The following is an 11,774-nucleotide window of genomic DNA, read 5'->3' on the forward strand; positions in this document are numbered from 1 at the left end:
GTTCCCGCTACGCCCCCTCCTGATCTCGGCAGCTGCGCCTGGCCGTCCGGACAGTCCCGGGGCCCTCCCTCTTCCACGCCGGCGGCTGGGCGACGGCCACCAGGGCCCCGGGCGGGACAGACCCGAGAGGAAGCAGGTGTCCTTTGGGCATCAGCATCCTGATTCTCGGCCGGGCTGTGCAGAGGCCAGGTTGGCCAGGGCGCCCTCTGCAGGGCGGACGGAGCCGCAGCAGTGCGTGGCGGGGGGCCCGGAGGTCGTCTTCTGTATGTCTCGTTTCTTCTTTCAGAAAGATTGAAAAGTTGACAGCCGGGCTCCCGCCGGAGGGCCAGCCGGCACGGCAGTGTGATCAAGGCTCTTTGTGACCCTGGAGACACTTAACTGCCAAGGGGAGGCTGGAGGGGACAGCCAGCCGTCAAAGGGCTCTGGGGCTCAGCCCGGTCCTGGGGTTGGGGAGGGGGCGTGGTTCTGGAGGAGGGAGGGAGCCAGCGTGCTGGGGAGGGGGCTTCAGGAGCGGGCAGGAAGCTCTGTCGCTTTCTCCCAGCCAGCTGGTTGCAGACGGCGAGAGCCGCAGGGTCCTCTGGCGCAGGTAGCGGCCCCACTGCTCACCTTCCTTCGGGCCCCAGAGCACCTGAGCTACACCAGGGGCTCAGCCCCTGTGGGCTGGCAGAGGCAGCGCCCTCAGCTCTGAACTGCGGAAGACACCAGAACCTGGGGGACCGCTCCCCCAAACCTGACTGCCCCTGAGTTTGCCCAGGAAATCAGGAGCGGGGTTGGATGACTGAGCCTGTTACTGATTTGGAAGAATCAACGTGACAGATGTAATGCACAGCTGCGGGCGGATGCATGCGGAATCAGTCAGTTCAGGCTTTGGTAACTGTGGGGGGCCCCTGCGAGAGCGAAGGAAGGGTCCCCACGGGGAGAAGGGGTTACAGACCAGGCGACAGCTGACCTGGGCTTCCTAGAAGGAGGCGCTCAGCCGGGGAAAGGGGGACACCAGGGCAGTGTCCACTGGTGAGCAGACAGGTGTGCTCAGAGCTTCATCTGGCGGCCGGGTCGCACGCCATCCGGGACCGTCTGGGTACACGGGAAGCTGGCACGTGAGCTACGGGGTGTGGGCTGCTGGCAAAAAGGGAGTCGGAGAAGGCAGATAAAACCCCACCACAGAGGAAGCAAGAGACGAACCCGCTGGAACACTCGCCGGCCGCCCCACCCGCAGGTCACGTGGCCGCAGCACCTGCTCCGTGCACACTTCCTGAAGGTGCCTAAAAGCCCTGCCTTCCCATCACCAGGGGTGTGAACGCGGAGAGGCCCAGGGAGTTCACACATGCTGAGCACGGTCATCGGGACCGTGTTCCTGAAAGCTAACGACTTCCACACGTCCCTCGTACCCCATAATATCAGAAACAACAGGCCGATAGTATTTATTTATGACCCGTGTTCTGCTGGGCGCCTGGAGAACCTGCAAGCACAATCCACTCACTCACTTTACAATTTAGAGCCGACGTGTGGCAAATAAATTGCAGTCTGCGCTGGGCCAGAAAGCAGGCCCGTGAGTTAGGCCGCACCCAGCCCCATCTGGGGGACCCCGCTTTCCCGTGTCAAAAATGCAAGCAGTAGGACATCCTGGGAGTAAAGCCGATTGAGCTCCGCGGCAACCCCCTCATGCTTATTCCCAGCACAAAGAAACGATAAATAAAACAAGAGAAAATGCTCAGAAAAGCAGAAACCAGAAACGAATCCAGAGGAAGGTGCTCCGCGCCGATGCTGCTGACGTAGGCCAGGAGCGGGCACGGGGGCCGACGTGGGCCCTGCGGGTGACAGTGTGAAATTTTAACACGCCCCAGTGAGGTGGCCGGGCCTGGAGCCTGTGCGAGGTGGGGCCTGGTAGAGAGGTGCCAAGTGAATCCAGGGCCTAGAAACCACCCAGCCTCCCGTGCAGGAGACCCGGAACCCCAAACCATGGCCCAGGGAGCGCGGCTTCTGTTTCGGTTCTGGGTGGGGGGGCATTTGTATGTTTAAAAACCCAAACGTGTTTGGGCTTCGGCGTGGAGTCCAAATGTCCAGCTCCCTCTGGCGGAGGCCGGCCTTACCTACACGTCCGTGGGATCCAAAAATGCTACCACCCGCGGGAAAACGAATCCCAGCGGAAAAGCACAACACACTCAAGGGAACAAACATCAGTCCCACGGCCACGAGGAAGAATCGGCAGGAGACTCCGAGCTCACAGTTTGAGAGAACAGGAGAAGCTGAAAATCAAGACCCGGTATGTTTAAAGTGTCACGTTTTTGGTCGTGACAAGTAATGTTGGCTGCAGCCCCAGCCTCAGGTAGCGGAAGTTGGGGACACAGTCGTCCTGTGTTGGCCCTGGGGAGAAGGCAGAGCTGAGCGGCGTCGGGTCGTGAAAGCAGGAATCGGCAGCATGGGGACAGAACAAAACACCAGGAAAGAGAAACAAACAGAAAATAAATAGGAAAAAAAGAAAAAAAGCTATCGCAATTAAAACGGGACACGGTCAGCCAGCGCGTGGAAGGGCCGAGGAGATGGTTCTGGAAGAAAGGGTGGCAGACGCGACCCAGGGAACGGCGCAGGTGACAGCGTGAGGCCGTCGTGAGCGACGGAGCTGTGGCTCTTCCCGAGCGCACCTTCCAGGGGGACGTGTGCGTTTCCAGCGGATGCTGTGATGCGCCCCAGGCGCCCGAGGCTGCGATGGATGGCCCCACTGTCCTGGGTGTCCCTGCGTGTGTGTGTTTCTGCTGAGAAAAACATTTAAATTGACGAACAGAATGGATAGGTCACCCCGTGTGATGTGAGGGATGCTCATTCGCTCAGCCGAAGCCCCGCCCCGCCGCCCCAGTGGCTGTCCTGCCCCCCGGGGGCCGGCCCGGCGCTCATGCCTTGGACCGCCGTGACCCGCCGGCTCCCCGCGGCCAGTTTGCTGGGTCACCCTCGGAGCTTGGCGGCCTGCCATGATCACGTGAGCGGATTCCTTACGCTTAGTCTCCTCACGTATATATTTATTACAAGGGATCCGCTCACGCGATTATGGATATGTATAAAAATACGTGGGTACTTACACGTAAGCCGTAGAGATCAGATATGCAGCTTACACGATTATGTATCTGTAGAAATAAGGACATGAGCATCGGTAAGGATCTGTATGTAGATACGGCTATGGACAGAGGTGTGCACATCTGTCGCTTCTGCTTTGATGAAGATCCCTTCTGGGTCCTGGAATTCGCAGATGTGCGTCTTCAGTAGACACCGTCACTTTGCTAACGCATTTGTTCCGGTGACACGGACCATCCAGTCACCGCAACCTCGCCCACCTGTCTCCGATTTAACTTCAGACATGTGTGCTTGTGGGCAATTTGATCTCCCTGTGGCTTTTAATTTGCATTTCCTTGATGACTAAGGAAGTTTCTATGCTATTAAAACATAATTTAAAATTTTATTTTATAATTATTGCACGGATAGAAATACATTTGACATTTGCATATTGGGCAGCTTTTCCTCTGGTTATTGGCATGTGGAATATCCTTTTCTTGTGAAATGATTTTCCAGATTTTTGCCCATTTTTTTCCTCTTGGATCGTCTGTCTTTTTCTCAGTTGTTTGTGGGAATCCACGCGGGTTTGAGCTGGTGGCTCGTCCTGCCACCAACATCACACTCTCTTCACTGCTATAATACGAAAATGGGCCTTTGACTCGGTAGTGTGAATTTTCTGCACCTGTTTATATTTCTTCAAAATCGTCTCGTACATTCATCATCGTCTTAATGTGATTACGATTCGTTTTATAATTTGTGGGGAATTCTTTGGAATTTTTAGACCAACCTGGGGAGCATCTCTGTCTTCACCATACTGAGTTCCCTAATCTCTGAATGTGGTGTTTTCTTCCATTTCTTTAGGTCTCCTCTAATTTTTCTCAATAATAGTTAAAAAATTTTACCGTAGATATTCTGGGAAACTTTCATAAGAATTATTCGCAGACAATCGATGTTTTTATGCTATTAAAACGTAGTTTTAAATTTCATTTTATAATTATTGCATGGAGAGAAATACATTTGACATTTGCATATTGGGCTTATATCCAGTGAAATTCTAAACCCACTGTTTAATTCTAGTAGTTTTTCTATAGTTTTTATTTTATTATTATTATTATTTTTTTTTTTTAGGCAAGGCAACCCTTGGTTGACCTCACAGATTGCAAGGACCTCGTCAGCTTACAATCCCTTATTCTTCTTATTTTTTACGCCTACAGCACCTGGTCTTCCTAGGTGGTCTCCCATCCAAGTACTCATCAGGCCCGACCCTGCTTAGCTTCCGAGATCAGACGGGATCGGGCTCGTTCAGGGCGGCGTGGCCAAAGACTCCACAGAGATTTTTAAATGTCATAACATCTGCCAACTCAAACCCTTTTAAACTTTCCTTTCCGATCCTGATTCCTTCATGTCTTCTTCCCGCCCCGGTTCACTAGCGAGGGCCATCAAACCCAGTATTTCACGGGAGCGACAGCATGGAGTTGGTCTCATCCTCATCCCAGGCGGACGGGCTTCGGTAAGTCACCGCCGCATTCGCCGCCGTCCAGGTGTCAGAAGGGTCTCGGTTTGGGGTGGCGGCTGACACCCCTGGCTCCGGTCTCTGCCTCTGTCACCGTGCTGCTCACCCTGGGCGTCAGCGTCCACATTTCTGTCTTCTCGTAAGGACACTGGGCGTTTTCGATTAGGGTCCACCCGACTGTTCTCGTCTGTGTCACATCTGTCACAACCCTATTTTTTAAATAAGGTCTCATCCACAGGTTCTGGGGTTTAGGACTTTAACATGTCTTTTTGGGGAACAGAATTCAACCCACGACAGCCGCGAGGGAAGGTGTCAGCTATAGTTTTGGGGTTCGTTTTATTTCGTTTCTCTCTTTCGTGCATCATTCTTTATGCAAGAAAGAAATTTCCTTCTATTCTTACTCGGATAAGAATTTTTAAAATAACGAACGTGTAGAGAATAATGATTTTAGCATCTCTGAATGATTTCAGCATCTTTTAGCATCTCACCGTTTTGGATTACACAGACTTTTCATTGTTAAGTTAGCCCTGTGCAAAGGCCCACATCACCGATCGGACTTACGTGACGTTCACGGCGTATCCAGCGCCGGTTTTACTAACGATTAGTAAAAATGCAAAGCAAGAGCGGGGGTCCCTCCTACGCCAATATCTGGGAGACCCTGACTGCTTCACGTCCAGCTCAGAGCGAACTCTGCCTCGGGGCGATGATGGCTCATGCACAGGGGACAAGTTGGCCCAGGAAAACAGATGGATTTGATTAGGGCTCGGCGTTGACTTCCTGCAGCTCAGGGCGCTCTGTCTGGCTTTGTGACTGACTTCTAGTGTTCAGGGCAGACGCAGCTCTACACTGCAGACTGCAGCGAACATTACAGACAAACAGGTCTGTCAGACAAGAGGCCTCCTGGATCAGTAAGCGGCATCCAGCAACCCCTGCTGGACCCTCATTGGCTTAGAGCTGGCGCGCACCATCTGCTGTTCATTGCAAGGAGTTCTGTCTCAGAAGGCTTTTCCAGAAGCAGGAGAGTATGGTATATAGACACTGTTAGCCTGTTCCTTCGTACCTTCTAGTCCCGAAAAACAACCCGCTTGGTCTTAGTTATTATTTCTAAACTTACCGTTGAATTCGTTTAGTGAAGGTTTTCTTTAGAACTTTGCACCTGCGTTTGTCAAAGGCACGTACCTGAGACTTTCTGCTTTTAGTAGTAAGCTCGTGCATTTTGGTATGCAGGGTATGCTGGCCTCATAAAACGAGTCGGAAATTTCCCCCCACTTTCTGTATTGTACAAAGGTTTGTTCAAGCTCGGTCTTATTTCCTCCCCAAATCATCAGAAACATTAGCTGGTAAAGCTGTCTAATTCGGTGCCTCCTTTCAGGAAGATGTCATCGTGTCACTTGTCACGGAAGCATTACGTACAAAAGAAAGCGTTGTAAGTTGGTGGAAATCGCATCGAGATCAAGAAAAAGGATATTGCCAGCATCCTGAGAAACCTCTGCTTATTTTTATGATGCCATTATGCTAATTAATTTCTTTAGTGACCATACGTTCCAGTATTGCTACTGTGTGGGTGAGGGTTGACTTCGTCAGCTTTTACAATTCCTTATGTGTTTTAAAAGTTTGTTTTGCAGGTCTCTCTCTCTCTCTCTCTCTCTCTGTCTCTCTCTTCTCTCTCTCTCTCTCTCTCTCTCTCTCTCTCTCTCTCCCTCCTTCCCTCCCTCCCTATATATAACAATTTTGCAATTGCCAATACCCACGTCCTTCAAATCCTTGAAAGCCAAAACTGCGTTTTACTTATCGAGCCCCACGTTTCTGCATGAAACCGGGGCCTTTGCGTGTGCCCTTCCAAGGGCCGCAGAAGGCCAGGCCCGGCCGGGGTCCGCCCGCTGGGCCCGTGGTCCCCAGAGATTGCGGGGAGCCCCTTCTCCCAACTCCTTCCCAAGCAGCGGGGCTGCGGGCAGCTCCGCGTCTTACGCACTGAGACGGCTCACTTCGCGTTGTGTCTGGAGCCGGAGGCTTCCGTTGGCTCCTCAGCTTCTGCTTGTCTACATTTCTCGACCACAGAGCTAGTTTTCCCATCTTGCAGCCTAGAGAGTCACACGACGCGAGGCTTTGATTCCCACGATCGGAGAAGAGGAAGACCCCAGAACGTGATCTTGCGATGCTGACTCGAAGTCGAGGGTCCATATTTGCCCTATCGAATCAGTGAGGGTTAAGAATTCTGATGAAGTCCAAACTCTGGAGGGTTTAAAAAAAGACACAGCCCCATAGGACTGGTGCTGGGATGGACATGATCGTGTAGGAATCTCACTCAGAGTTTAAATTACCACGCTATTTAATACCACCACGTCATAGTTTATGCCAGAGGATACAGCGTGCCATACACATATTTACAATATGCGTTACAGTATCGTTTACACTGATGACAGATACAAACTCCCTAAAAGCCATCATTAACAAACAGGCTGAATGAAGGATGGTCTAGCCACAGACTAGATCAGCTTCCAGAACTGTCTAGCCAAATGAGGTCACATTACAGCGACTCAGAACATCTTTACTATGCAGCCTTAAAAAGAATAGGATGGCTACGCGCTTGCAGAAACTATGAAGAAGCTGCACGGTAAACACGTTACGAGTCGCTGTAATGTGACCTCATTCGGTTAGACAGTTCTGGAAGCCGGTCAGGTAGCTGTCAGCATTAATCTAGAAGATGTGCTACATTTTTACAATGGAGCACGACTCAGCTGTAAGAAGAGAGGAAACACCGCCATTTGCAACGATGCGGATGGATCTGGAGATCGTCACGCTAAGCAAAATCAGCCAGATGGGAAAAGTCAAGAACCATATGATTTCACTCACACGTGGGATATAAAACTGAAAGCAACAAACAAACAAGACAAACAAAAACCTAGACACAGACAACAGTATGAGGTTGAAAAAGGTAAAGGGGGTTTAATATATGGAGGGTAAAGGGGGGTCACATAGATGGTGACGGAAGGAGATGTGACTTTGGGTGGTGATCACACAATGCGATAGGCAGTTGATGTATCATGGAATCGTACGTTTGAAACCTATATGATTTTATTAACTCATGTCATCCCGATACATTGAATAAAATTAAAAAATAACCTCGTGGTCGTTAGAAACGTATCGTTTGTACCCTTTCATACCGTTCGTGGTTTTGTTGGCGTGCCCTTAATTGGGCTTATATTTGTCTACACTGGCCCTTATTCCTGGTGGGAATGTAAAATGATGCAGCTACTGCAGAAAACGGTTTGGCCGTTTCTTATAAAGCCAAATATATGATGACCACGTGATCCAGCAGCTGCGTTTATCCCAGAGACATGAACACTCGTGTTCACACATTTATAGTAACTTTATTTTTAATAGCCCCAATCCTTCAGTGGGTAAACGATTAGATAAACTCTGGTAAATCCCTCTCGGGGACAGCTACTCGGCGGTAATAAGGGACAGATGCCCAGGGAACTGGGTAGACCTCGGAGGAATTACGCCGAGTTTTAAAAAGCCGATCCCAACAGCCTGCATCCTATATTGTTCCATTTAAAACTCCTGTATCCTTTAAATAGCCAAATCGTAGACACGGCGACCTGATTAGTGGGTGGTGGGTGGGGTGGTTGGGGATGGGTGGAGGATGGGGGACAGGTGGGTGTGGTTATAAAGGCGCCTCTCGAATGACCCCGGTGGCGGAGGACCTGTCCTGTGTCTGGGCCATGGTGGTGGCCGCGTGACACTCACACGTGAGAAGATTGTGCAGGACCGAAGACACAGGTGCATAAGTATGCACAGACGCGTAAACTCGGCGAGACTTGAACACGGCGGGCGGGCTGTACCAACGTCTGCGATGTCGTTTGTAGTCTGTCGAGATGCTACCTTTGGGGCAAACGGGTGATGGGTACCCAGGGTCTCTCTATATTATTTCTTGCAACTGCATGTGAGTATACTACTATCTCAAAATAAAAAGTTTAATTAGGAGAAAAGTCCCTAATAGAGTGGTCCTCTTTGTCCGCACAGACCTCACGAATTTTTTGGTTGTTATTCTAAATATTTTACAGGTTTTGATCCTATTGTGAGTTAAACTTACCGTCTATTATGTTTTAAAAATAGTTATTACTGCTTTAAAAGAATGAAATTCGTTTAGATCTGCTGATCTTCTACCTGGCGGTTTTGCTACGTTCTCATCTTTGTTCTTACAGACTGTCTGTCGAGTCTCTTTTCCTATGAGTTTTCCGTGTAAACGGGCACTGAACTTTTTAAAATGTTTTTTAATAATACATCGAGATGATCATGTCGTCTTCTTACTGCGTTCACGTAGCAGATCGCACTGGTGAGTTTTCCGGTGACGAAATAATCTGATGTCGAACCTTTCCTGATAGCTCCGTTGCCTTTCTGGGATAAAGTCTAGGTAATCATTTCCTTCTGTTAATTTAAAAATACACCACTGAGTTTAATTAGCTAACTTCCCCCTTCTCGTTTCTGAACGTGTGTCCACCCGTGAAATCATTCTGCCATTTTCTTTGTAATTTGCTGACTCTGTCACGGTCCCAGGGTTATTAAGTGCCTTCTTCCGAGGAGTCTAGAAGGTCACATGCGAGTTCTGTGTCTCCAGCAGACCACGGCGGGTAGGAGGTACGCGTTCCTTCAGAGTTTGCCTGTGTCACACCGTCACGGTCTGTAAGGGAGAATTTGGTCACTGTTGCAATATTTCTTACTGGTTTTTACCCTTTTTCTTTCTTCTGCCACCGAATTTAGTACCTTTGTTTTTTATCAGAAAATGTCTCACTTCGTCTAGGTTTTCATATTTAGTCCTGGGTAGTTGTTCTCATGAGACCGATCGACGGGCTTGCATAAAAACCTGGGTTGAAAATGATTTTTCTTTAGGGAGGCAAAGGCAGTGTTTGGAGTCTGAGGCGATTTTCATGACTCGTCTTTTGTATCCACCGTCTTTCTGTCCACCTGGTCGTCACCGTCCCATGTCGCTCTGAGGTACTGGCGGTGAGTATCTCGGGGTTCCCTTGCATTCACGGCATCGGGTCCTGAGGGGGACCTTTCAATCCAGAGATTCACGCCCTCGAATTCCGAGATATCTAGGATTATTGCATCGTAATTTGTCTTCTTTTCCTCGCCCGTTCTCATTTTCCAGAACGCTTCATCGTTTGCACGCCGTTGCCAATAATTCCCAGGTCGATCTTTTCCCCTTACACGCCACTGGTTTGTGGTTTTGTGCTACGAACTTGAAAAATAACTCCGCTTTATCTTCCAGCTCATCTACTGAATACGTTGGTTTTCCCATCGTGTCTCTATTTATTTATCTATCTATCTATCTATCTATCTATCTATTTATTATTTTGTGTAATTTTTAAATTTTTTATTATTATTATCTTTTTCTTTTTAGGCGAGGCAACCCTTGGCTGACCTCACAGATTGCAAGGACCTTGTCAGCGTACAATCCCTTATTTTTTTATTTTTCATGCCGACAGCACCTGATCTTCCTAGGTGGTCTCCCATCCGAGTACTCACCAGGCCCGACCCTGCTTAGCTTCCGAGATCCGACGGGACCACGCGGGCGGCGTGGCCGGAGACCCATCGCAGTTTTAATTTCCAAGAATTTTTGCTCATCGCGTCCTCTTTAAAAGCACCCTGTGTCCACTCCGCGGATACCGCACCCTCTGTTACTGGCCTCGCTCCCCACAGGCGCTTAGTTAGCTTCCTCTGGGTGTTCTTGGTCGGCCTGCCCCGGGCACTTGTGAGGAGCCACCCACAGCTAAGCTCCCCGCTTCCCATTCTGCCCCGTGGATTCTCAGGCTGCTGCCCCCCCAGGCGAGCAGAACCTGTCCCAGGGACCCCCAAACAGTCAGGCGTAAGGAGAGAGCGAGGGCGTGGGCTCGTGGTTCCGTCGCGATGTCCGTCAGCCGCACGCGGGGACCGGGAGCCACGCGCCCCTCGCGTGACATGCGGAGGCAGATCCGGGCGTGGTGAGGCTCCGACTTCGGCATGTCGGGACTTGGGGCGCGGGGCTGTTCCGGGTGAGGAGCTGTGTGATGAGGACGGCGACACTGCTCCGAGACACGTGGCCGGCATGAGCCACGGCAGCAGCTCAGTTCAGTGGTCGGAAAGGGTCGTGCCCCGAGCTCCCACGGCTTCACGTCCCCGAGCGGGAGGGGCTTGGACACCCGAGTCCCCTCTCCCAGGGACTCTGCTCCCGCTGGTCCACGCGTGGGCTTCGGCTTCGGTCACATTTAAGACCATCGTTTCTCATAAATCACAGAATAAGCCTGTGCTCCCCAAACACCGATCATCTCAGGGTTTTAAAAATACCACCGCCCGAGTCCCCACCGCCCAGAGGCTGGGGGTGAGGTGACCTGTGTGTGGCCGGGGCCTCCACGGCTTCTGCGGAAAAATCGGGCCCGAAAGGCCAGCTCGTTGAAGGAGGGGCGGCTCCTGGACAGTGGAAGCTGAGACCAGCTGTCGGCTTGTCCTTTTTAAAGAGGATGGATGCAGCTTAGGCCGTAGTCGGTGCGGTCAAGCGTTTGGACGGTGGCTGTCACCTGGACGCGGGGAGCCTCGGATTGTGGGACTCGACGGGTCTCGGATTGCTCGACGCGACAAATAACAAGTCGTTAAAAAATGAAACAACATCACTTCAGCGATAGGGAGAGAAAAGCCAGCGGCCGACCGGGCGGGAAGACGGGGGAGGGACACGGGCCAGGGACACAGGCCAGGGACACGGGCCAGGCCGGAAGTGACCGGAGCTTGGCCCACGCTCTCCCGGCTTTCTCGTGGACTCTGCTGGACATCGCGTCCAGGGGGACACACCGTCGGTCCCGTCCGGGGCTGACAGCTGTGGTCAGCGTGGCACCCGGGCAGGCAGTCCAGCCAGGAGGTGCAGGCTGGGGACGGCCAGGAGGGCGCGGGCCGTGCAGAATCGTGGGTGGGGGGGACCCCATTCCCTCCCCCACGCGATGTGTCCATACGATGTGTACGTTCTTCCCTGAGTTCCCGGACACACCCCATCGACTTGTCCTCCTTGGTTTTGTGTCTATGTTAGTTTATTATTATTTATCTTTTTATTTTAAGATTAGGCAGAAAACCGGACCCAACGCACGCGGGCTCAGTGAGTTAGGGCAGTGCGGCCAGTGCCCGAGAAACAGCCAGCAGGCAGAGAGCAGAACGGGGCGGTGGCCCCGGGGCCGGCCCCGGGGCG

The 11,774-nt window shown here is 51.5% G+C and overlaps 1 protein-coding gene and 1 pseudogene across 1 annotated transcript in view; both read right to left on the reverse strand.

Moving 5' to 3' along the window:
* The window catches only part of LOC102889630 (neuronal acetylcholine receptor subunit alpha-7), a 99,486-nt gene that overhangs the window by 80,445 nt on the left and 7,267 nt on the right, over window positions 1–11,774 (reverse strand). Inside the window, exon 2 of the mRNA XM_015585697.1 lies at window positions 8,223–8,276. Within this exon, the coding sequence (XP_015441183.1) occupies window positions 8,223–8,276 (54 nt within the window). The remainder of the gene's footprint in view (window positions 1–8,222; window positions 8,277–11,774) is intronic.
* On the reverse strand, window positions 4,251–4,369 carry LOC112475780 (annotated as a pseudogene).

Source organism: Pteropus alecto, unplaced genomic scaffold (genome assembly GCF_000325575.1).
Source record: "Pteropus alecto unplaced genomic scaffold, ASM32557v1 scaffold102, whole genome shotgun sequence".
Classification (NCBI taxonomy): Eukaryota; Metazoa; Chordata; class Mammalia; order Chiroptera; family Pteropodidae; genus Pteropus; species Pteropus alecto.